We start from the raw sequence: 26,537 nt of genomic DNA, 5'->3' as shown, positions 1-26,537 counted from the left end.
CTCAGGGTCGGCCAAATTTAAAAAAAAAAAAAATTATTTTCTCTTATGAAAAGATAGAGAATCTTTTCCCGATCATAAAGACACCAAAAGTTTGAAATTTGATAGAAAACTTACGGAATTATGCTCTCGCAAAGTTAGCGGTCTCGGTGATGTTTACGCATCGGCGTTTTTGCCCACTTTGAGCCCCATTTTCTGCCAATTTCACTGTACTAGTCGACAAAAAACATGAATATTTCGCTAGAACTCCATTTTTTTCTATCGAATGGGTGCAAGAAACCACCCATTTATGAAATTCAACTATCCAGTACAGTGGTCAGAATTTAGCAATTTTGCCAATTTCACACAAATTTCAAAAGATGCCAATTTCCGAATAGGGTCCAGAATAAACAAGAAAGACATTCCTGGCACTAAAATGACATTTCCTCCAGTCATTAGTCACGTCTCAAGGCCCCTCTTATATTCTTTTGCTTTCCACTTTGAATTTTTATTCTCACAAAAAATATAAGATATACTGTTATGCAGACTACTGCATTAGTGTAAAAAATGGTATAAATATTATTGGTGCACTTGTGAAAGAATATTAGACTCACCAGTTGACGTGTATTGCACGCTTGGCACGATTTGTTTACTTTTGAAGTTTGGTAAAAATCGAACATTTCTGCTACTTTGAGCTCAATTTCAAGGCACCTTTCATTGTAAAACCAGTCAAAATCATCTCAATTTCTGTAATATGTCTTCCATTCTATAAAATGAGACCAAGAAAACTAGAATACAACAATAAATACCATACGAAAATACACTGCTAAGTCGCTGATTTATTAAAAAAAAATGGTCAAAGTTTTTTTTTTTCTCATTATGCACTGTGTGCTGCAGGATTTTTTTTAGACTGTGCACACTGACCACATAGACCCATTCTTTCATATGAAGGCCTACCAGCTTTCTCCCACTAGATTTGAGGCCGCTAGAATTTATGAGTACTAGTACGTCAAAAACCCCTACTCGTAAGACGTACTAGTACGACCAAAACCCTCAAAGGGTTAAAAGAAAGGTCAGCCGACATAATTATTCCCAGGTCCTTTACGTGTTCCTTTCATTCTATTTGGTGACCCTCTTGAGTTTTGTATATAGTGTTCCTTCTGAATTCTTCATTCTTTCCATACCTAAGCAGCTGGAACTTATGACCATTGAACGTCATGTTGTTCTCCACTGCCCACTGGAAAACCCTGCTTATGTCTTCCTGTAATTTTTCAGTGTCCTCTACTGTAGGGACTTTCATGCTTATTTTAATGTCATCTGCATATGATGATACAAAAGTGTGCCAGGTGTTTTTATCTATGTCTGCTAGGAGGATGAGAAACAGCAGAGGTGCCAGGACAGTGTCTTGGGGCACTGAGCTTTTGACCTCGCTGATGCTGGATCTTGCCCTGTTGACTACTACTTTTTGTGTTGTGTGTGTTAAGAACCCGAAAATCCATCTGCCTACCTTCCCTGTAATGCCTTCCCCATAATGCCTACCTTCCCCATAATGCCCCTCATGACTCCGTAATTCTGTCATAATGGTTCAGCAGCTGTGACAGGTATGATTGTCCTGTTCTAAAACCATGCTGGTTCAAGTGGTCATGCTGGTCCATGAACTTTGTAATCTGCTGTCTCATCGCTCTTTCGAAAATTTTTATGATGTGAGAAGTTAGGGCTACTGGTCTGTAATTTTTAGCTAGTGCTCTACTACCTTATGCAAAGGAGCTATGTCTGCACTCTTTCAGGCCTCTGGTATTTCGCCTAGATCTAAGCTCTTTCTCCAAAGAATACTGAGGACTCGTGGTCTCAAAAAACCCCATCATATAACCCTTGTCAAATAACCCCCATCAAATAACCCCATCACATAACCCCTGTCAAATAACCCCATCACATAACCCCTGTCAAATAACCCCATCACATAACCCCTGTTAAATTACCCCATCACATAACCCCATTGCATTACTCCTGTCAAATAACTCCTTCACATAACCCCCATCAAATAACCCCATCATATAACCCTTGTCAAATAACCCCATCACATGACCCCTGTCAAATAATATCATTACATAACCCCTGTCAAGTAACTCATGAAACCCCCTGTCAGATAACACCATCGCAATCCCTGTCAGATAACCCATCACAACTACTGTCAAATAACACCATCACAACCCGTCATAAAACCTGCCGCATGATCCTCATCAAATAACACTCGTCACATAACCCACCAGATAATCCCTGTCACATTTTCATATCACAAACCCTATGATATACCCACAACAAAGCTCCATCACATAATTCCCACTACTTGACTACCATCACATAACAGAACCTGTTCAAGTCATCTGGGTAATTCTCTCTGCCTCTCTAGTTGTCTTTCTCATTAGTTTCACATCATCAGCACACAATGGCAGGAGAAGCCTTTATTATATTTCACCCAGAGTGAAGCTTAATCAGTGTTGCATTTGATAAAATACAGAACAGCTTATGTTATTGTCTACCATTCATGTTCATGAGTTCCTCTTATATTTACCCTCTGTATTTTATTCTCTGGATTTTCCTGTATTCACCAGTTTGCGTTTTGTGTTTTGCTTGTCTCCTAGTTCTGCCGCATCAACTTCAATCAATTGGCCTTCTTGTTTCTGGCATCTTGAGCCCTATTGTACCAGTAGATTCCATACTGGTGTATACAACCTCTCCTCGCTGAACGACAGAGTTCCATTCCTAAGACCACGTCAGTAAACAAATTCGTCGCTAACATTTATAACATTTCTGGTATATTTTTATATATATACCAGATATGTTAAAGAGTAGTGTACTGTATATTGTAATGAAAAGAATAGAAGAAATCAGCTCTAATATACATTATTTAGGTGTGCATACTGGTCAAAGAGCCCATCGTAAGTCTGAGTCGTTGATAAACGAGTACGTCGCTAAGTGAAGAGAGGCTGTATTAGCATGAAGGAATCCTTATGAGGTTCCTGAAGGCTACCTTAAATTTCCTGGATTGCATATGCCTTTGAAATTATCATATTTGTTTGAGTCTCATTTGATAGGTTTGTTGATATGCCAACCATTTAGCCAGTCTCCATTCCTGATGCAGAAAATTACCTCCTTTTAGGGAACGTGGTGCTACACTGGTTTCCTTTCTCTCTCTCTCTCTCTCTCTTCATCTGTATCACTTTGCATTTATTATAGCTTATGCTTTGTTATTATGGCAAGATATACTTTATTGTTAATACATTAGTCTATATTTAATGTTTCCATAATATTGCAAAATTTTAATATTTCTAGTAGTTAAATTTCTATACTATTACACATTGTTTTCATCATCAGCTCCAAGATGAAGATGGTACAACTGACGATATCAGCGAGATCCGAGAAATGGACTCATTGCAGTCAGACACCCTCCACTCCAGTGAGGGAGATGACCAAACCAAAGGGAGACCTCCTCTTACTAGTCAAGATTCTAATGAATTAGAATCTCCCACTGATACCTTGTTGCAACAGCACCAGTTTCCCACGGGAAAAATGCCTCCTGCCATTGAAGCAGTCTTAAGGGGCACATGGCCTTTTGAGAAAGCTCTGTGGCACTCTAGTCCGGCTTCCATGGGGATGCCATACAAAAATAATAATCAGGTGCGTTATCAAACATTACTAATTCCAATCATGCTATTTTTTTAGGAACATATTCGTGAGAGTTCTTCTGTTCTGTTTACTACTGTTAGTTAAATATTGATAAAAACAGAAAAGTTAAATGCAAGAATGGGTGAGGGATTGTAATTTTTTTACTGAGATAAGAACCAAGCTTTCTGCTAAGAATGATTGATAGTGATGAAATATTGAACACAGTGGAGGTGTTGATATATGGAGGGAATATAATCAGAAACTCTTAGCTGCATATATTGAAATAGTCAGAACTTCCATGTTTGAGTGAGAATAAGATCTGTAGCATTATTGTAGAAGACCTGGAAGTGAGTGTGAAAGAAATATGTGTAGAGGAAGCAAGTGAGAAGGAAGTATTGGTAAAGGAAGTGAGAGTGGTGGAAGGGATTGTAAAGGAACTGAGCATGAAGGCAACGAGTAAAGCTGAACTTAGTAGGAAATGGAGAAGAGATGAAGTATGGGTAATGTATGATTGCTAAGTGTAGGTTGAAACAGAGCACTGGGAATGTTAGTATGTACATTCAGTGTGTGTATGAAAGAAAATTTTGTAAGGTATACATATGTTTGGTTCCTTTATATAAACTGAAATAGATTCAGGAAAGAAAGAGAATATGTTGATTAGGTGTTTGCATTACCTAGATTTGAGGAAAGGGCAGCTGCATTCATAAAATGGAAAAAGCTCACAACTAACCCACAAATTGGAAACAAGTCTTTAGATAACATTTTTCTCCATCCTGGACCATTACATTGCAACTGGTCCATGGTGATAACAACTCAGGATGATATTGGTCTAGGATAAACCATACCCATCTCAGAATTTATCTCCAATTTGTGGGTTAGTAGTAAATTGCTTCAGCCATGGTATAGAGACTTCATTGTGAGTTAGTCTGTAGGTTTTGACATACATTTAGTTTGAAGAAGAATAGTAATATCTGCAAAAGGACTGTGGGAAATTGGTTAAAGGGCCTAAAGTTTGAAAATGCCATACAGTGTATGCTCTTGTGAATGGAGGTAGAGAGGTTATGGTGTTAGAGTAATTTCCTTCTGAAGAGGCAGTTAGAGTATTTTCTTCTTTGATCACACTGTCTGGTTAGGTAACAGCTAGACAGGGTATTGGGAAATAAAAAAATGTTCAAGGTAAGTATCACATATATTGAAATTTGTGTTTTGTTGGCAGGAGGTACCGGGGATTATGGCAACTTCCAGTGTTACAAACAGACGTGCCCAGAGTACTCAGCAACTCCTTACCAACAAGGTACACATAATTAATTTCACTTGCTTACATGAGGTTCATATTTTTGTTTTTATTTTTAGTAAACTTTTACTCAATTCAGCTATTAGTTTTGTTTGTTGTTCAGTAGAGTATTATTGATGACTACTGTAACACAGCAGATATATAGAAAATAAATTATTGAATGAATTTATTTAAGAAAAAATTATGATAGAGGAATGGAGACCATATATTACTTTAAAAAAGGAGAAGAGGGAACAAAAAAAAAACAAGTTTTTTACAGGAGAATGAGAGATATACTGTACTGAAATGTCATCAAGAAAATTGTATTTTAACTATACATATAAGTCTATTGATTTTCTGTGTATTTGTTTTTATTTTTTATTAATTTTTTCCTTTAGGAACTAGATATCCTCCACAAGTGCCTACATTTACAATCTTTCCCCAGGCATTCAAAATACCTCTTAAGTGTTAGACTCTTGAAAGAATATCTAAAGAAAATTGTAAAAAATTCTACATGCTGGTTTGGCTGTCATGAAGTCTATGATATTGTACATGTCTTGCATATAGAGATAACCCAAAAACCAATTATTACACTGGTCTAGGGTAGTACGGGGAACTTTGCCAATATCTTAGGCACCCTGTTCCAAACAGCAGTGGCAGTGATGACAGAGATGGCATTTGCAAAATACTTTAATGAAAGCAATAAATAAAACATTAATAAACTGTGATTAAAATGAGAAGTAAATCTCAACTATTGGGTCATGAAATGAAGTGAAAGTCATTGCAAGACAAATATGGTTATGTATCACTTGTATTTTTATTTATAATTTAAACAGCAGTACAGTTGATATCAGTGATCACATATACAACATAACTATGGACAAGATCAGGAATTATGAACTTTTTTCCATTTTTTCCGATGATTCCAACTGATATCTGGCTTTTTTGTCCTTAATTGCCAAAGTCCATTAATGAGAGATCCATCAATGAGATCTGTGTGTCTCAGTGTCATTCATGTGGGCATGAAGTCCCTTAGCACAAAAAACTAAGTTTTTCTAATACAGTGGAACCCCGGTTTTCGTCTTTAATCCATTCCAGAAGGTTGGCCGAAAACCGATTTGTATGAAAACTGAAGTAATACGTAATTCCTATAAGAAATAATGTAAATCCAATTAATCCATTACAGACACCCAAAAATATTAACAAAAACTACATTTTATAGAGAATAACTATAGTTTTACATACAGAAAACAATGAGAAATAAATATAAATGACTAATGAAATGGATAAATGAACATTTAACATCACTTTTACCTTTATTGAAGACTCTTGTTGGTGTATGGAAGACGGCGAGGAGAGAAGAGGGAGGAGAGATTATTGTTTGGAAGGGTAATCCCCCTTCATAAGGACTTCAGGTATCAAAGCCCTATCTGGAGTTACTCCCCTTCTTTGTCTTTTACTGGCACTAGGACCAACTTGAGAGTCATTGGACCCCCTGTCGCACAAAAAATCTGTCCAGAGAGGCCTGTTTCTTGCGTCTCTTTAAGATTTGCCTAAAATGGGACACAGTATTGTCGTTGAATGTGTTGCTGATGTGGCTTGCAACAGCTTTGTTAGGATGATATTTCTCCACAAAATTTTGCACCTTAGTCCACTTTGCACAAATGTCCTTAATTGCTGAAGAAGGTACATTCTACCCTCTCTCTTCCTCCTCCTTTGGAGCAGTTTCCTCAGCTAAGGTCTGTTGCTGTTCCAGATGAAGGTTAGCTCTTCCCTGTGGTCGTCCACCAACTCTTCCACATCCTGGCCACTCGCCTCCAATCCCATGGACTTCCCCAAAGACAATAGATTCCACAACAGGCACAGGGTCATCAGTGTCAGCCTCAAACCTTTCAAAATCCTTCTGGAGGACACATTCTGGCCACAATTTTTCTCCAAGAAGAGTTAATCATCCTGGAAGTCACCTCAAAGGCATATGCAATTGAGGATATTGAAGTGATTCCTCCAGAACTCTCTTAGGATCAATTCAAGTGTCTATCTGGGATCACTTCAAAGCACCTTTGAAACATTGCTTTGGTGTAGAGGTTTTTGAAGTTTGAAATGACCTGCTGGTCCATGGGGTGGATAAGAGGAGTGGTATTAGGGGGCAAGAACTTCACTGTGATGAAACTAAACTACCCCAACAATTGGTCTTCCAAGTCTGGAGGATGAGCAGGAGCCATGTCCCTTACCAGGAAGCACTTGAGTGGCAATTTATTTTCCAGGAAGGATTTCTTCACACTCGAGCCAAACACTTCATTGACCCACTTAATGAAAATTTGCCTCATGACCCATGCCTTATTGTTAGCCTTCCACATCACACACAATTTACTCTTGATGACCTTGTTTTTCTTGAACACACTGGGATTTTCAGAGTGATACACCAGTAAAGGCTTCACTTTGGAATCCCCACTAGCGTGGGGATTTGTCCTGGCAGTGCCTTTTCCTCCTGTGTGATGTAGGTCCTCTTTGGCATTGTCTTCCAAAAGAGGCCTGTTTCGTCACAGTTGAAGACTTGTTGGGGGAGAAATCCTTCAGCCTCTATGTACTCCTTTAATTCATCAACGAATTCTTCGGCCCCATGTTTGTCTGAACTTGCAGCCTTGCCATGCCTTACCACACTGTGTGTGCCACTTCGCTTCTTGAATTTGTCGAACCAGCCTTAGCTGGCCTTAAATTCACTGACAGCAGTACTTGTTCCAGGCATTTTCTTTATGAGATTGGCATGCAACTACCTTGCCTTTTCGCAAATTATTGCCTTCCCAACTCTATCTCTCACTTACTGTTTTTGGTTGACCCACACCAACAACAACTTCTCAACATCTTTGATTGTTTGCGATCTCTGCTTCACTAGCACATTTACCCCTTTCACATCAGCAGCTTCCTTGATTACTTTTTTCTTCGCCAGGATGGAACTGATTGTTGATTTAGTCTTTCCATACATCCTGGCGAGCTCAGCCACATGTACGCCACTTTCATATTTTTCTACGAGTTCCTTCTTAAATTCTATCATGTTTCTCTTTCTTTACCAAAGGGCTGACACTCAGAACTTTCTTTGGCCCCATGGTGGCTTATTTACTAGTCACAAGCACAAAAAACAATGGATTATTACGAAATGTTTCAGATGAACGCGTGGAGTAACAAAGGCAGACTGAGTCATGAACATATGAGTGACCGTGTCCCATGGGCAGGTGGACGTGTCTAGTACGGACGATTTCCAAGCGGATGTACGAAAACGGGGAAAATTTTGCTGAAAAAAAGTGGTCGAAAACTGAATTGTACGATAATCGAACCAGGTGAAAACCAGGGTTCCACTGTATAATAAAGCAAATTATTTAATTAGTCTACACATTTTGAGGAAAGTGTTAATTATATGCCACTATAAACATAATGCAAACAGTTGCTATACAGTATCTTAAAAATTTTCTGACATTTTATTTAAAGCATTACTTTAAGAACCCCTCAGAGAATGTGCTTATATGCTGGTAAGGAGCATTTAATCCAAGAGGTGAACCTTTCCTTCCTTTCCATGGATTGAACCTGATTGCTTCCCTTTCCCTTTGCACTGTATGATCCCTACAGGTTTAGCACTTCTCCTGAATGTGAAACTTATTCTAATTATGAAGATTTTTCTTAAAATAATTTGGTGCCATAATCCCTGTACATTTAAGTATGAAAGGAACACAACTCTCATAACTGAACCTTTAATAGAACAAACACTAATATTCACCATTTGACTAATAATTACCAGGAAAAATACTTTGAGTATAAACATACAGGTATACTATATAAGAATTTTCTAATTCCTTATAATTTCCTATTTATTATTTAAGTGGTATAAACAGAAATGATAAAAAATTGCTCCTGAGAAAAAAGAGAAATTACTTCATGAAAAAACACAAATTTAAAGTGTTTAAAAAGACATTATATCAAATGTGGAAAATACCATTTTTTATTGACAATATCAAGAGATGAACCCTTTAACAGCAGAGCAAACATATGAGTTGAGAATGACAATTCATTGAATATTTTTTTCTGAACTGTAAAAATGCACTGTTCAATAACAGTAAGTTGAAGTATTCAGTAATGCAAATGCATACATGTTTAGGAATTTTGTGTCAGTTATATGTTCAGAATTCCTTGTTACTGAAAGTCTTGAAATGAATTGAAACTTTTGCTCGAGTCATACAGGCATTGCTTTGCTGTTTCTGATTATTCCTTTGCTGGCAGGTGGAGATGGTATATGGTCTCCTTTCCATGTTCTCCTCGGGTGATCGTGATGATATGAGCCGCACCCTACTGGCTATGTCTTCATCTCCCGATTCATGTGTAGCCATGAGACAGTCTGGCTGTCTGCCCTTACTTATACAGGTATGTTCTCATAGTTAAGTTAGTCTTGTTTGTCATTTCATATAGCTTTTTCATTTGTTTATAGTGCAACTTCATTTTCATTATGACTTTAGACAAAATGCAGCTGCTGGTAGTTTGTCATGCCTTACAGAATTATCCTGTCATTAGTGGAATGAAGAATATTATGAAATATGTGCATTATATATATACTGTATCTAGCTCTGCCTCTTTTCCCATATTATTAATCTGTATTTTATACTCTGCTGTACAGTATTCCACTATAAATATCCTTTCATGACATGATACCCATGTTTTATAAAATGAAATCTTGAATATTAAACATTTATACAATTTTTTAATGTAAGACTGCAATACTGGATTGTGCTAATATCATAAGACATTACAATATCTACAATGAAAGTACAACTTACTTATTTTAAAATCAAGCTGCTTCATGGAGGGGATGGTGATGTTGCACCTACAAGAGAGACCCGGCTCAGAGCAGCACAAGCCCTCCATAACATTGTCCACTCACACCCAGATGACAAACGAGGACGAAGGGAAGCCAGGTATTATTGACAAGTTTTATAAGTAAAAGCAGTTCCCATATGAAACTTTAATCATTGTAATTGCCAAATATTTTGAAAATAAGCTTACTGCATATTATAATATTTCAGAGTGTTAAGATTATTAGAACAAATTCGTGACTACTCAGACTACCTTTATGAACGACTGGAGCGGACAAGTGCTGGTCGTGGTCCACTTTTAGAAGATGACATGGATAGGCATCCATGTCCAGCAATGGCAGCTCTTATGAAGCTTTCATTTGATGAGGATCATCGCCATGCTATGTGCACACTGGGTGGACTTCATGCTATAGCGGAACTAATTAGGCGAGATCATGATGGTCATGGCTCCACTACTTCAGATCAGTATTGCATAACTTTACGAAGGTTAGGATTATTATTAAGCTATAACATTAAAGTATTTACAGTAGACATGCTCTTTCTAATTAAAGAAATAGGTTTATTCCACAAGCAAAATGAAGTGCATTTGAAGTCTAACATGAAACTTTTCAGAAAGGAATGTGGCTTAGACAGCCATAGGGAGAAAAATATTGTCGAAAATAGTGATTTTTGTGAATGATCTCACAAAATGAAAAAATAATAAAAGTAAAGCAGATTTACATTGCAATCCTGGGATGATATATTGCAAGCTATTAAATTCTTCACTGTTGTTGTAAGATACCTGTTTTTCCATCTTGCTTCATTTTAACTTTAGTTTTCATTACATTAATTGTTTTGATACTAAATATGTTATTAGAATGTGCATATGACAGATATTACTAATTGAATACTTAATCCATGTAGTTTATACACTTAGTGTTTTTGATGTATGAGTCAATAACAGCATTAAGTTGTGCATGAAATTACTTTTATGGGTTTGGTTAATGGGACACTTTCTATTACTTATAATTTTTTTTACCAACTTCAGCATACAATTAACCTTTAAACTGTCCAAATGTAGATCTACGTTCACTCGCGTAGCGCTCTGAACGTAGATCTATGTTCAATTTTACATGCTTTCTTATGTAAAAAATGTAGATCTACGTTCGGAGCGCTATGTGAGCGAACGTAGATCTACGTTTGGACAGTTCAAGGGTTAAATATTAAGTTTTTATCAGATTCTTCTCATTTTAGTTTTTTGGGCTCATTAAAATGCACTCTTTCAATCTAAAAAAAAAAGTTTCCAAAATCTTCCCACTCGCACAGGAAATTTATTTTCTGGGGTATGCCACCATTAAAGGGTAAAGGATATAATAAATAGATGCTGTATAATGTGTATTTGTAATGCATTTGGTTACAGTGGATCCCCGGTTATCGTAATTAATCCATTCTAGAGACTCTAGAGTGACTAAACCCAAATCTGACAATTTCCGAATTCATTTTTCCCATAAGAAATAATGTAAATCCAATTGATCCATTCCAGACACCCAAAAGTATTAACAAAAATTATTTTTTTATAGATTAAATATAGATTTACATACAGAAAAGAATGAGAAATCAAGTATAAAACAATAATATTACACCTTTATTGAAGACTCTTGTTGGTGTATGGAAGATGGGAGGAGGGGAGAGGGTTAGTGTGATGTTCCTCCACAAATGTTTGTATCTCACTCCACTTTGCACAAATGTCCTTAATCTTTGAAGAAGGCTCCTTCTTCCCTCTCTCTTTCTCCTCCTCTGAAGCAATTTCCTCAGCTGGTGTACATAAGACCATAAAGTAGGAACACTGCACCAGGCCTGTTGGCCCATACTAGGCAGGTCCTTCAGAAACCATCCCACTAACAGAATCGTATTTGCCAAACCCAATTTTCAATGCTTCCCAAGCAATAAGCTTTGATAATTCCATTCACTCATGCGCAAGTCCCACTCAAATCAAATCAAATCGTGTGTATGGGGAAGTACCCTGGCTGGTGTGTGAGGAAGTACCCTGGTTGGTATGTGGGGAAGTACACTGGCTTGTGTGAGGGGAAGTGCCCTGGCTGGTGTGTGTGGGGGAGTACCCTGGCTGGTGTACATAAGAAAGCAGGGACACTACAGCAGACTTGTTGGCTCCTACTAGGCAGGTCCTTCACAGACCATCCCACTAACAGAATCGTATTTGCCCAACCCAATTTTCAATGCTTCCCAGGCAATAAGCTTTGATAATTCTGTTACTTTTTGCTGATGATACTGTGCTCATGGGAGATTCTAAAGAAAAGTTGCAAAGGTTGGTGGACGAGTTTGGGAGGGTGTGTAAAGGTAGAAAGTTGAAAGTGAACATAGAGTAAGGTGATGAGGGTATCAAATGATTTAGATAAAGAAAAATTGGATATCACATTGGAGAGAGGGAGAATGGAAGAAGTGAATGTTTTCAGGTATGTATTTGGGAGTTGATGTGTCAGCAGATGGGTTTATGAAAGATGAGGTTAACCATAGAATTGATGAAGGAAAAAAGGTGAGTGGTGGTGTTGAGGTATATGTGGAGACAAATAACATTATCTATGGAAGTAAAGAAGGGAATGTATGAAAGTATAGTGGTACCAACACTCTTATATGGGTGTGAAGCTTGGGTTGTAAATGCTGCAGCAAGGATGCGGTTGGAGGCAGTGGAGATGTCCTGTCTAAGGGCAATGTGTGGTGTAAATATTATGTAGAGATTAGGAGTGTGGAAATTAGGAGAAGGTGTGGTGTTAATAAAAGTATTAGTCAGAGGGGTTGTTGAGGTGGTTTGGTCATTTAGAGAAAATGGATCAAAGTAGAATGACATGGAGAGCATATAAATCTGTAGGGGAAGGAAGGCGGGGTAGGGGTCGTCCTTGAAAAGGTTGAAGGGAGGAGGTAAAGGAGGTTTTGTGGGCGAGGGGCTTGGACTTCAAGCAAGCTTGCTTGAGCATGTTAGATAGGAATAAATCGAGACGAATGGCTTTTGGGACCTGACGAGCTGTTGGAGTGTGAGCAGGGTAATATTTAGTGAAGGGATTCAGGGAAACCGGTTATTTTTACATAGCCGGACTTGAGTCCTGGAAATGGGAAGTACAGTGCCTGCACTTTAAAGGAGGGGTTTGGGATATTGGCAGTTTGGAGGGATATGTTATACAGTGGACCCCCGACTTACGATGGCCTCATCCTATGATAAAACCGACTTACGACGCTTGTCAGCGTAAAAATTTGACCCCGACCTACGTTGAAAAACTTGACTTACATCATTCTTCCCGAACGTGGCTGTCTGGTCCGTCTGGCCTGAGCGCCTCAGCTGAGCTAGTGTGACGTTGTTTACAAGCCAGGGCGGACGGTTGCATGCATACATTCGATGAATTTTGTATTATTCCAGTGTTTTTGTGCATGTCTTCTTTCAACACACCGGCTGTATCCCACCGAGGCGGGGTGGCCCAAAAGGAAAAATTAAAGTTTCTCCTTTTACATTTAGTAATATATACAGGAGAAGGGGTTACTAGCCCCTTGCTCCTGGCATTTTAGTCGCCTCTTACGACATGCATGGCTTATGGAGGAAGAATTCTGTTCCACTTCCCCATGGAGATAAGAGGAAATAAACAAGAACAAGAACTAGAAAGAAAATAGAAGAAAACCCAGAGGGGTATGTATATATATGTGTAGTATGATCTAAGTGTAAGTAGAAGTAGCAAGACGTACCTGAAATCTTGCATGTTTATGAGACAGAAAAATGACACCAGCAATCCTACCATCATCTAAAACAATTACAGGCTTTCGTTTTACACTCACTTGGCGGGACGGTAGTACCTCCCTGGGGGGTTGCTGTCTACCAACCTACTACCTAGGTTTTAATGCATGTAACTGCTAAATTAGTCACCATGGGCTTATCGAGAATACCGAGAAACAATTAGCCCCAGAGGGTTAGCCACCCAGGATAACCCAAGAAAGTCAGTGTGTCATCGAGGACTGGGATCCTTAATCTTGTCCCCCAGGATGCGACCCACACCAGTCGACTAACACCCAGGTGAACAGGAAAAAATGCCTGGAACTAGTGCTCATATTGGTAAATTTAAGGCCAGCAAAGGTTGGTTTGAGAGATTTAAGAATTGTAGTGGCATACACAGTGTGATAAGGCATGTTCTGGAAGAAAATGCCAAACAGGACCTACATTACTCAGGAGTAAAAGGCACTCCCAGGACACAGTGTCTCATCACTTATCACCACATCTTCAATAAAGGTAAGTGTCATTTATTCTTCATTTAGTACACTAGTACATGCACAATATATATTGTGCATGTATCTTTCTTTTTGTGTGTAGGAAAATGTATATTTCATGTGTTAAATTTTTTTTTTTTTCGTACTTTTGGGTGTCTTGAACGGATTGATTTGATTTCCATAATTTCTTAGGGGGAAAATTAATTCGACTTATGGTAATTTCATCTTACGATGTGCTCTCTGGAACGGATTAATATCGTAAGTCGGGGTTTCACTGTATATCTTTATACTACAGTGGAACCTCAAATATCGAACTTTCTTCAGTCCAGAAGTCTGTTCGAGTGCCTTTACCGAATGAATTTATTCCCATCAGGAATAATGTAAATTAGATTAGTCCATTTCAGACCCTTAAAAATACACTTATAAAAGCACTTACAAAAATACACTTACATAATTGGTTGTGTTGGGAGCAGTTCGATTTTTGAGGTTCCACTGTATGTATATGCTTCTAAACTGTTGTATCTGGGCGCCTCTGCAAAGACAGTGATTATGTATGAGTGAGGTGAAAGTGTTGAATGACGACAAAAGTATTTTCTTTTTGGGGATTTTCTTTCTTTTTGGTCATCCTGCCTAGGTGGGAGACAGCCGACTTGTTGAAAAAAAAAAAAAATCTATTCACTCATGTGCAAGTCCCACTCAAATCAAATTGTGTGTGTGGGGAAGTACCCCGTCTGGTGTGTGGGGAAGTGCCCTAGCTGGTGTGTGTGGGGAAGTACCCTGGCTGGTGTGTTCTTTCTTGAATTCTATCATGTTTATTGCCTTCTTTCCAAACAGCTGACACTAGGAGCTTTCTTTTGGCCCATGATGGTTTATTTAGCAATTGCAAGCACTAAAGTGAATGGAATATTACGAAATGTATCGTATGAACGCATGGGATCGTGCTCACTGACTGATAAACAATGACACACTGACTGTAAATGGTGTGTTGGACCGCTCAGACGCTTTCAGGACAAATGACTATTACTGAGCTAAATGACGATCACTGAACCAATATTTTGACAAAAAAACGTTATTATTTCTGAATGTTATGAAATCCGATGACTATGGAATCCGGGGGTCCACTGTACGTACTTTATTGCTAGTGTTCATTGCTGTATAACTTATATGGGTTTAGTGGTCGGCAGGAGAGGGCCAATGAGTCAAAAAAAAAAAAAGTTTTAATGTTTTGGAATGTTTTTTTTAGAATTTTAAACTTAAATCCTTTCAGTATCTTTCATTCATTTACACTTTCAAAACACCCCTTGTCTTGCTTCATCTTTCTTATTTCATAACTATGCTATAATTTTGTTTCATTTGGGTAAATTTCATATCAGATAATTTACTGATGGAACATTTACAGTGAAATTAATACATAGCATTAATCATATCCAGATATGCAGGAATGGCACTGACAAACTTGACATTTGGTGATGGCACAAACAAGGCTCTTTTGTGCTCCTTCCGGTCATTTATGAGAGCACTTGTATCCCAGCTCCATTCTCCTAGTGAAGATCTTAGACAGGTATGGCATTATTCAGTTTACCCAGTAAAGGTTATCTTATGGTTTTTATCCCTTTTTTCATCACTTTGTTTCTGGACAATAACTTGAGACTACCTTTTTGCATTGATTTGGGATTTACAACTCTTATATGTATTTCTGTAATGAAGCAATCTGCTGCCAGATATGCATATGTCATTTAAAAATACTTGCACAGAAAGTGTCTTTTTATGACCAATTTTCTGAAATTTTTAGCTTTCCGTTTGGATGCTTTCTCTATAAAAAGTTTTCAGTTATGTTATGTAGTGTATGTATATAAGCTTAGTTAATCACATATGTATAAACCTGAAACTACAGTAGTACCTCTCATATCTGAACTATATTGGCCAAGACCAGTTCGGAAACACGAAGTTTAAGGATACATGAGGGGGAAAAAATGTGTATTCATACAGTCATATCACCATCGGTGATGGCATAGGTTTAAAAAACGATTCCAACATCGTCTGGCAGTGGAACCAGAGATTCTGGGCTCAAATAACAGACTCCTGGATTTCACGGACCACAGGACCATAACTTTTCAAATGGGCTGTGGACAGTAGATGCTCCAAATACTCCAAAAGTGTTTCGATACCTGCCCTTGGTTTTGGAGGCATTGGGTCGTTGTCGTCACTTTCAGAATGTTCCGGGTGCAGTACTGATTCTGCAATCTCTCCATCCATCAGAGATTTCACACCAGGGCCGTGTTCGTCACACTCTAGCCAGTCCTGCACGTCGTCTTCTGTAGTTTTTTCCCCATCCTTGAGTAACTGGCGATGGAAATCTTTCGCCCTTAATCCATTGCAATCAATAACTGGATCAGTCCCGTGAAGGAGCCGATTCCAGCCATTGGCAAGGATTGATGGTGGGACATCATTCCAGGCCCGGGTGAGGTTATGAATGACAGCACGCAGGTTGCACTTTTTAAGGCTGTCCAGGGTCAAGGCTCCCACATCTTAGCCTTTTTCGTCAATTACCACCATCACATCCTCCATGAATCTTCACCGATATATCCAAACGGCTGTTCAGATGTTTCAGTAATAATTTTAGAATTTTGCCCTTTCCCAGAGCCTGTTGGGATATTGACGAGGTTTGGATAATGGCAGGCCGGATATGCTAGGTATCACATATCTGTTTTGATAAAAAAATCTTAGTTTTTGATAAAAAACCTTAACATTGGCCTTGCAAAGTTACATTAAAGTTAGTATAATATACATTTACCTTGGCTTACACCAATGTTATTTGCTTTATAAACTTTTAGCCTTCTGTCAAAGTTTTGAAATGTAGTTTAGTTAAATTTAAAGTATGTATTGTATTTAGCTGAATCCCATTGTTGTGACGTTTATGGTTGCCAAGAAATTCATCCATACTGACTTCAGCATTGCTTGTCCTTAATATCTCATTTACAGATTTTTTTTGTCCTCAGTACCCTGCTTATAGAAACATTGTTCATTGCCTGTCCTCATTACCCCTACTCCTCTTTTCTTCTGTTTTGTTTGTCTCGATGTAACTTCATTTTCTCCACCGCCCAATATTTATGCAGCCTTTGTGTTGGATTCTATGTATAGGTAACTGCGAGTGTGTTGCGCAATCTGTCATGGAGAGCAGATGGAGCAAGCAAAGCGAGTCTGAGAGATGTGGGAGCAGTTGCAATTCTGATGCAGGCTGCCCTCTCTGCACGGAAAGAATCTACACTCAAAGTTATTTTGTCTGCAGTATGGAATCTCTCTGCACACTGTAGCATTAACAAGGTGCGTTATTTGTACTTTGGCAGCCTTGAAACAAACTGAAATATTGGCTTTTGTACCTGATAAAGAGTAACTTAAGATTGTATATTATTATTTGATAATCATTTTAATGAAAATAAGAAAAAATTTTGGAGCGAATTAAACAAGTTAAGAAAGCCTAGAGAACGAATGGATTTGTCAGTTAAAAACAGAGTAGGGGAGTTAGTAGATGGGGAGATGGAGGTTTTGGGTAGATGACGAGAATATTTTGAGGAACTTTTAAATGTCGACGAAGAAAGGGAAGTGGTAATTTCATGCACTGGCCAGGGAGGCATACTATCTATTAGGAGTGAAGGAGAACAGGATGTGAGTGTGGGAGAGGTGCGTGAGGCATTACGTAGAATGAAAGGGGGTAAAGCAGCTGGAACTGATGGGATCATGACAGAAATGTTAAAAGCAGGGGGGGATATAGTGTCGGAGTGGTTGGTATTTTTGTTTAATAAATGTATGAAAGAGGGGAAGGTACCTAGGGATTGGCAGAGAGCACGTATAGTCCCTTTATATAAAGGGAAGGGGGACAAAAGAGATTGTAAAAATTATAGAGGAGTAAGTTTACTGAGTATACCAGGAAAAGTGTACGGTAGGGTTATAATTGAAAGAATTAGAGGTAAGACAGAATGTAGGATTGCGGATGAGCAAGGAGGTTTCAGAGTGGGTAAGGGATGTGTAGATCAAGTGTTTACATTGAAGCATATATGTGAACAGTATTTAGATAAAGGTAGGGAAGCTTTTATTGCATTTATGGATTTAGAAAAGGCATATGATAGAGTGGATAGGGGAGCAATGTGGCAGATGTTGCAAGTATATGGAATAGGTGGGAAGTTACTAAATGCTGTAAAGAGTTTTTATGAGGATAGTGAGGCTCAGGTTAGGGTGTGTAGAAGAGAGGGAGACTATTTCCCGGAAAAAGTAGGTCTTAGACAGGGATGTGTAATGTCACCATGGTTGTTTAATATATTTATAGATGGGGTTGTAAAAGAAGTAAATGCTAGGGTGTTCAGGAGAGGGGTGGGATTAAATTATGGGGGATTAAATACAATGGGAATTGACACAGTTGCTTTTTGCTGATGATACTGTGTTTATGGGAGATTCTAAAGAAAAATTGCAAAGGTTAGTGGATGAGTTTGGGAATGTGTGTAAAGGTAGAAAGTTGAAAGTGAACATAGAAAAGAGTAAGGTGATGAGGGTATCAAATGATTTAGATAAAGAAAAATTGGATATCAAATTGGGGAGGAGGAGTATGGAAGAAGTGAATGCTTTCAGATACTTGGGAGTTGACGTGTCAGCGGATGGATTTATGAAGGATGAGGTTAATCATAGAATTGATGAGGGAAAAAAGGTGAGTGGTGCATTGAGGTATATGTGTAAACAAAAAATGTTATCTATGAAGGCAAAGAAGGGAATGTATGAAAGTATAGTAGTACCAACACTCTTATATGGGTGTGAGGCTTGGGTTGTGGATGCAGCAGTGAGGAAGTGGTTGGAGGCAGTGGAGATGTCCTGTCTAAAGGCAATGTGTGGTGTAAATATTATGCAGAAAATTCAGAGTGCGAAAATTAGGAGAAGGTGTGTAGTTAACAAAAGTATTAGTCAGAGGGCAGAAGAGGGGTTGTTGAGATGGTTTGGTCATTTAGAGAGAATGGATCAAAGTAGAATGACGTGGAGAGCATATAAATCTGTAGGGGAAGGAAGGCGGGGTAGGGGTTGTCTTCGAAAAGGTTGGAAGGAAGGGGTAAGGGAGGTTTTGTGGGCGAGGGGCTTGGACTTCCAGCAGGTGTGCATGAGTGTGTTCGATAGGAGTGAATGGAGACGAATGGTATTTGGGACCTGACGATCTGTTGGAGTGTGAGCAGGGTAATATTTAGTGAAAGGATTCAGGGAAACTGGTTATTTTTATATAGCCGGACTTGAGTCCTGGAAATGGGAAGTACAATGCCTGCACTCTAAAGGAGGGATTCGGGATATTAGCAGTTTGGAGGGATATGTTGTGCATCTTTATACGTATATGCTTCTAAACTGTTGTGGTCTGAGCACCTCTGCAAAAACAGTGATTATGTGTGAGTGAGGTGAAAGTGTTGAATGATGATGAAAGTATTTTCTTTTTGGGGATTTTCTTTCTTTTTGGGTCACCCTGCCTCGGTGGGAGATGGCCGACTTGTTAAAAAAAAAAAAAAAAAAAATGTTGGTAGACAGCAACCACCCAGGGAGGTATGACTGTCCTGCCAAATGCGTGTGAGATGGAAACCTGTAATTATTTTACATGATGTTAGTAGTGCTGGTGTCTTGTTTCTGCTTCATAAACACACAAGATAACAGGTATATCTTGCTACTTCTACTTAGGTCACACTACACATGCTTGTACATGTTTATATATACACACTCATCTGAGTTTTCTTTAAATTTTTCTTAATAGTTTTTTTTTTTTTCCAACAAGTCGGCCGTCTCCCACCGAGGCAGGGTGACCCAAAAAAGAAAGAAAATCCCCAAAAAGAAAATACATTCATCATCATTCAACACTTTTACCACACTCACACATTATCACTGCTTTTGCAGAGGTGCTCAGAATACAACAGTTTAGAAGCATATATGTATAAAGATACACAACATATCCCTCCAAACTGCCAATATCCCAAACCCCTCCTTTAAAGTGCAGGCATTGTACTTCCCATTTCCAGGACTCAAGTCCGACTATATGAAAATAACCGGTTTCCCTGAATCCCTTCACTAAATATTACCCTGCTCACACTCCAACAGATCGTCAGGTCCCAAGTATCATTCGTCTCCATTCACTCCTATCTAACACGCTCATGCACGCTTGCTGGAAATCCAAGCCCCTCGCCCACAAAACCTTCTTTACCCCCTCTTTCCAACCCTTTCGAGGACGACCCCTACCCCTCCTTCCTTCCCCTATAGATTTATATGCTTTCCATGTCATTCTACTTTGATCCATTCTCTCTAAATGACCAAACCACCTCAACAACCCCTCTTCTGCCCTCTGACTAATCCTTTTATTAACTCCACACCTTCTCCTAATTTCCACACTCCGAATTTTCTGCATAATATTTACACCACACATTGCCCTTAGACAGGACATCTCCACTGCCTCCAACCGTCTCCTCGCTGCTGCATTTACCACCCAAGCTTCACATCCATATAAGAGTGTTGGTACTACTATACTTTCATACATTCCCTTCTTTGCCTCCACAGATAACAGTTTTTTGACTCCACATATACCTCAACGCACCACTCACCTTTTTTCCCTCATCAATTCTATGATTAACCTCATCCTTCATAAATCCATCCGCCGACACGTGAACTCCCAAGTATCTGAAAACATTCACTTCTTCCATACTCCTCCTCCCCAATTTGATATCCAATTTTTCTTTATCTAAATCATTTGATACCCTCATCACCTTACTCTTTTCTATGTTCACTTTCAACTTTCTACCTTTACACACATTCTCAAACTCATCCACTAGCCTTTGTAATTTTTCTTTAGAATCTCCCACAAGCACAGTATCATCAGCAAAAAGTAACTGTGTCAATTCCCATTTTGAATTTGATTCCTCATAATTTAATCCTACCCCTCTCCCGAACACCCTAGCATTTACTTCTTTTACAACCCCATCTATAAATATATTAAACAACTATGGTGACATTACACATCCCTGTCTAAGACCTACTTTTACCGAGAAGTATTCTCCCTCTCTTCTACACACCCTAACCTGAGCCTCACTATCCTCATAAAAGCTCTTTACAGCATTTAGTAACTTACCACCTATTCCATATACTTGCAACATCTGCCACATTGCTCCTCTATCCACTCTATCATATGCCTTTTCTAAATCCATAAATGCAATAAAAACTTGCCTACCTTTATCTAAATACTGTTCACATATATGCTTCAATGTAAACACTTGATCTACACATCCCCTACCCACTCTGAAGCCTCCCTGCTCATCCGCAATCCTACATTCTGTCTTACCTCTAATTCTTTCAATTATAACCCTACCGTATACTTTTCCTGGTATACTCAGTAAACTTATTCCTCTATAATTTTTGCATTCTCTTTTGTCCCCTTTCCCTTTATATAAAGGGACTATACATGCTCTCTGCCAATCCCTAGGTACCTTCCCCTCTTTCATACATTTATTAACCCTTTGAGGGTTTTCGTCGTACTAGTACGTTTTACGCGTAGGGGTTTTTGACGTACTAGTACTCATAAATTCTAGCGGCCTCAAATCTAGTGGGAGAAAGCTGGTAGGCCTTCATATGAAAGAATGGGTCTATGTGGTCAGTGTGCACAGTCTAAAAAAAATCCTGCAGCACACAGTGCATAATGAGAAAAAAAGAACTTTGACCATTTTTTTTAATAAATCAGCGACTTTGCAGTGTATTTTCGTATGGTATTTATTGTTGTATTCTAGTTTTCTTGGTCTCATTTTATAGAATGGAATACATATTACAGAAATTGAGATGATTTTGACTGGTTTTACAAAGAAAGGTGCCTTGAAATTGAGCTCAAAGTAGCAGAAATGTTCGATTTTTACCAAACTTCAAAAGTAAACAAATCGTGCCAAGCATGCAATACACGTCAACTGGTGAGTCTAATATTCTTTCACAAGTGCACCAATAATATTTATACCATTTTTTACACTAATGCAGTAGTCTGCCTAACAGTAAATCTTATATTTTTTGTGAAAATAAAAATTCAAAGTGGAAAGCAAAAGAATATAAGAGGGGACTTGAGACATGACTAATGACTAGAGGAAATGTCATTTTAGTGCCAGGAATGTCTTTCTTGTTTATTCTGGACCCTATTCCGAAATTGGCATCTTTTGAAATTTGTGTGAAATTGGCAAAATTGCTAAATTCTGACCACTGTACTGGATAGTTGAATTTCATAAATGAGTGGTTTCTTGCATCTATTCGATAGCAAAAATGGAGTTCTAGCGAAATATTCATGTTTTTTGTCGACTAGTACAGTGAAATTGGCTGAAAATGGGGCTCAAAGTGGGCAAAATCGCCGATGCGTAAACATCGCCGAGACCGCTAACTTTGCGAGAGCATAATTCCGTAAGTTTTCTATCAAATTTCAAACTTTTGGTGTCTTTATGATCGGGAAAAGATTCTCTATCTTTTCATAAGAGAAAATAATTTTTTTTTTTTTTAAATTTGGCCGACCCTGAGAACGAGTTTCGGAGAGGGCCTGTCGACCCTCAAAGGGTTAAATAAAAGTACCAACCACTCCAACACTATATCCCCCCCTGCTTTTAACATTTCTGTCATGATCCCATCAGTTCCAGCTGCTTTACCCCCTTTCATTCTACGTAATGCCTCACGTACCTCCACCACACTTATATTCTGCTCTTCTTCACTCCTAAAAGATGGTATACCTCCCTGGCCAGTGCATGAAATTACCGCCTCCCTTTCTTCCTCAACATTTAAAAGTTCCTCAAAATATTCTCGCCATCTACCTAATACCTCCCTCTCCCCATGTACTAACTCCCCTACTCTAAACCATACCCCGGCCGGGATTGAATCCGCAGTCATAGAGTCTCAAAACTCCAGCCCGTCGCTGGCTAACGCGACGGGCTGGAGTTTTGAGACTCTATGACCGCGGGTTCAATCCCGGCCGGGGTATGGTTTGTTTGCAATCGTGTCATTACGATTTCGTGAGTCCCCTACTCTGTCTTTAACTGACAAATCCGTACTTTCCCTAGGCTTTCTTAACTTGTTTAACTCACTAATAGTAATAGTTCTTGTTCTTATTATTTCCTTTGACCTCCATGGGGAAGTAGAATAAGTGTCCTACCTCTGTAAGCCAAGTGTGTTGTAAAAGCCAACTAAAATGCCAGGAGCAATGGGCTAGTAACCTCTTCTCCTGTATAGATTACTAAAAATAACTGGTTAGCTGGACTTGAGTCCTGGAGGTGGGAAATACAGCGCCTGCACTCTAAAGGAAGGATTTGTGATATTTCCTGTTTAGAGGGACACCTAAACTGTTGTATCTCTGCACCTCTGGCAAGTGAGAGATAGTGTGAATGATGGTGAAAGTGTTTCTTTTTTGGGTCACCCTGCCTCTGTGGGAGACAGCCAGCATGTTAAAAAAAATTGTTGTGCCTGGAAGAGAATAAACACAATCATTTATCACTTTTTTTAATCACATTCTTTGTAACTGAAACTTATTAAATAATAAATATATGAATATTTAACAATATTCTTAAAGCAATAAATTTGAACTTAATATTATTATGCTATTAATGATACAAAATTATACATTTGACAGGTAGGGCCAAATATTATTAAAGTTCTTCAACCACATGTAATAGAAGGAAGGTTTTGCCTTGCAGGCCGAAATATGTGCAGTGGATGGAGCTCTAGCATTTATCTGCAGCACGTTAACCTACAAGTCACAGTCCAAAACTCTAGCCATTGTTGAGAATGGAGGTGGAATACTCAGGAATATTTCTAGTCATATTGCTGTCAGAGAGGATCTTAGGTAAGTAGTAATTTATCATTTGGCCATGTTAAGAATTAAATTAACAGGTATGATTTTGAGGGGGTATTTATGTAATAAATGCTTTAGCAGAGAATCATATCAGGGATATTACTAGTATGATAAATGTGATATTTTAGACAGTGGGATGCCTGACACTTGATTTTCAGTGTGCGGCAAGAGCAGTCTTCTAAATTATACCAGTATCATAGAGAGAAGAGGATAATTTAATAATGCAACATAGGCAATGGATAATTTATTGTTCATATCAATTTGCAGTTTTTGGTTACAAAACCTAATGGATGCATAATTAATCTATTTAATAATTTTAGGGGACCTGAATACGATGGTAATTGAAAGTGATTGAAACAGAATGACATTTGTGAACATCATATTCTGTGTACTATATTTTAACATAGAAAATATTTATCATTGCATTTTTTGTTACAGGCAAGTGCTAAGGGAACACAATACATTGAGCACATTGTTAGGGCAGCTACGTTCACCAAGTCTAACTGTGGTGAGCAACGCCTGTGGAACACTTTGGAACCTCTCGGCAAGATGCAGTCAGGACCAGTGTATGTTGTGGGAACTTGGTGCTGTTCCAATGTTACGATCACTGATTAATTCAAAACATAAAATGATATCAATGGGCTCCAGCGCTGCTCTAAAGAATTTATTGCAAGCACGACCAGAGGGAATGTCTTTGACAGATCCTCGGCATGGCATGGGCTTGCCTTCCTTACAAGCCCGTAAACAGAAAGCTCTAGAACAGGAATTAGACCCATCACTATCTGAGACATGTGATAACATTGAGACTTCCCCACGTTCTTCTCCAACTCTTCCTCAGGGTAGTGATCCACATTTTTATGGTCAGCCAGGAGATGCTTCCCAGTACTATCCAGGTACCAGACCCATGTTTCACTCTTTGGGAGCACAGTATAATAATGTATTGCGATCTGAGAGTAGAGACTCCATATCCTCAACCCATTCTGATAATTCACACGATCGAATGAGGCAGCTGTTAATGAGGCATCATCAAAGTAATCGTGAAGGCATTGGTGAAAATGGTAGACCTTTAGATTTATCACTTAGATCTATGGCACCTCCATCACATTGTGTTCCAGATATTGCACACATGAGCCAAGAGGAATTGCAGAGACATCTGGAATCAAAAGAATTTAATGGAAGTGCTGATGAGATATTTGCTTCACGTGTTAGAAGCATGAAAGATGCATACAGCCGTCAACCTAGTGAATCAGTACCTTTTAGTGATAGTGTAAGTGGTAGTGCCAATATTAGCCGAAATGGGTCATTCCAAGCTTCAGGTCCACAACCACCATACAGTCCTCGTAGAAGGTCATCAAATACAAGTGAGGATGAGAGAAGTGGAACCGGAAGAAGTTTTGCCAGTGGCAAGCAACAGCAGCAGCAACCTCACAATGAAGCTCATTATAGTTACTATAGCAAATATGTGAATTATAGCCGCAACCTGGCAGAGGTAGACATCGAAAATGATGCCCAAGAAGAGCCTCTCAATTACAGCCTCAAGTGTGGTGCAGGAACAACAATGAAAACACCAACTAATGAGTCAATGGCTAATATAACACAGGGTACTGAAAGACCAGTACCTCAGATTGATAATTATGTGGTGGAGAGAAGAGAAACTAGAAAAGCAGAGCCACATCCTGAAGCTGAGAGAGAGCCAGAGAACTTCACTGGTTATACAGAAACAGACCTTGACCAGCCTACTAACTTCAGTCTAAGGTATGTTATCATCTAGGTTTGATAATACACTTTTTATGAAAACAATTTTTTTTTTCCCCTTATTTTTGTGCTGTTCAGTAATTTTTCTTTATATTTCTTGCACTCTTGCATACTTTTTTCTTTCTAATATCTTTGCTAATTGGGTCAATATTTTGCCTTTGCCCTATTATAATTAATTGTATTTAAGAAGAAGCATTGATAATTCATTGATGAAATATTCTATTATGTTTTTAAAAATTACTAGAAAATATATTTAGTGATTTTTGTGTTTATCACCAATCACTTACCATTGGTCGTGGAACAGTATGCTATTGGGTCAATCTCTGGTACTGGTGGAGTTACCCGAAGCTAATCAGTAGCAGTGCGAGGGACCGGTACAAGGCAGAGAGAGCAACAGATCTCTGGATAATTTTGAGCAAAATGATGACTTTGAGTGGTTTGTAACTACTGTGATCTGCTGATAATCTTAGATTCGGCTTTTTTCTGCCATGGGCTTTGTGCTAGATTGTTTTTACAATGTTTATACCTGTAATGCTGAGTATAGTGTCATGCTAAAAGTATTAGTCTGCTTTTGTCTTGGTTTGTGAGACCCGTTTTAAGGAAATATTTTAGCACAAAAAACCTCATACTCTTAATACTTGTTATATTACCAAAAATATGAAAAAATTAAACATTACAGATGTAATACTTTTCAGAGGGAACAAAAAATCAGAAAGTGAATATAATTTCTTTACAGTTTATCTGCCTTTCTAAAAAGTTGCTTCTCACTGTTAAATTGAATATTGGCTGTAAAGCTGAGTGAAACACCTTTACACTGTAAAGTCAGACACCAACAATAATGTCTAAAAGTGTTGCGAGCATTTTGCATATTAATTCATGTTTGTCATATGTGTAA

The 26,537-nt window shown here is 38.5% G+C and overlaps 1 protein-coding gene across 9 annotated transcripts in view; it reads left to right on the top strand.

Moving 5' to 3' along the window:
• LOC128693860 (adenomatous polyposis coli protein-like) overlaps positions 1–26,537 on the top strand; it is a 551,448-nt gene that overhangs the window by 455,353 nt on the left and 69,558 nt on the right. For all 9 annotated transcript variants that reach the window (XM_070091007.1, XM_070091006.1, XM_070091003.1 and 6 more), the window contains 9 exons: positions 3,352–3,654; positions 4,859–4,936; positions 9,185–9,325; positions 9,752–9,873; positions 9,982–10,257; positions 15,448–15,577; positions 17,158–17,340; positions 23,730–23,878; positions 24,326–25,642. In XM_070091007.1, coding sequence (XP_069947108.1) covers positions 3,352–3,654; positions 4,859–4,936; positions 9,185–9,325; positions 9,752–9,873; positions 9,982–10,257; positions 15,448–15,577; positions 17,158–17,340; positions 23,730–23,878; positions 24,326–25,642 — 2,699 coding nt within the window. The remainder of the gene's footprint in view (positions 1–3,351; positions 3,655–4,858; positions 4,937–9,184; positions 9,326–9,751; positions 9,874–9,981; positions 10,258–15,447; positions 15,578–17,157; positions 17,341–23,729; positions 23,879–24,325; positions 25,643–26,537) is intronic.

This window comes from Cherax quadricarinatus, chromosome 33 (assembly GCF_038502225.1).
Source record: "Cherax quadricarinatus isolate ZL_2023a chromosome 33, ASM3850222v1, whole genome shotgun sequence".
NCBI lineage: Eukaryota > Metazoa > Arthropoda > Malacostraca > Decapoda > Parastacidae > Cherax > Cherax quadricarinatus.
This window is presented reverse-complemented; position numbering and strand designations above follow the sequence as displayed.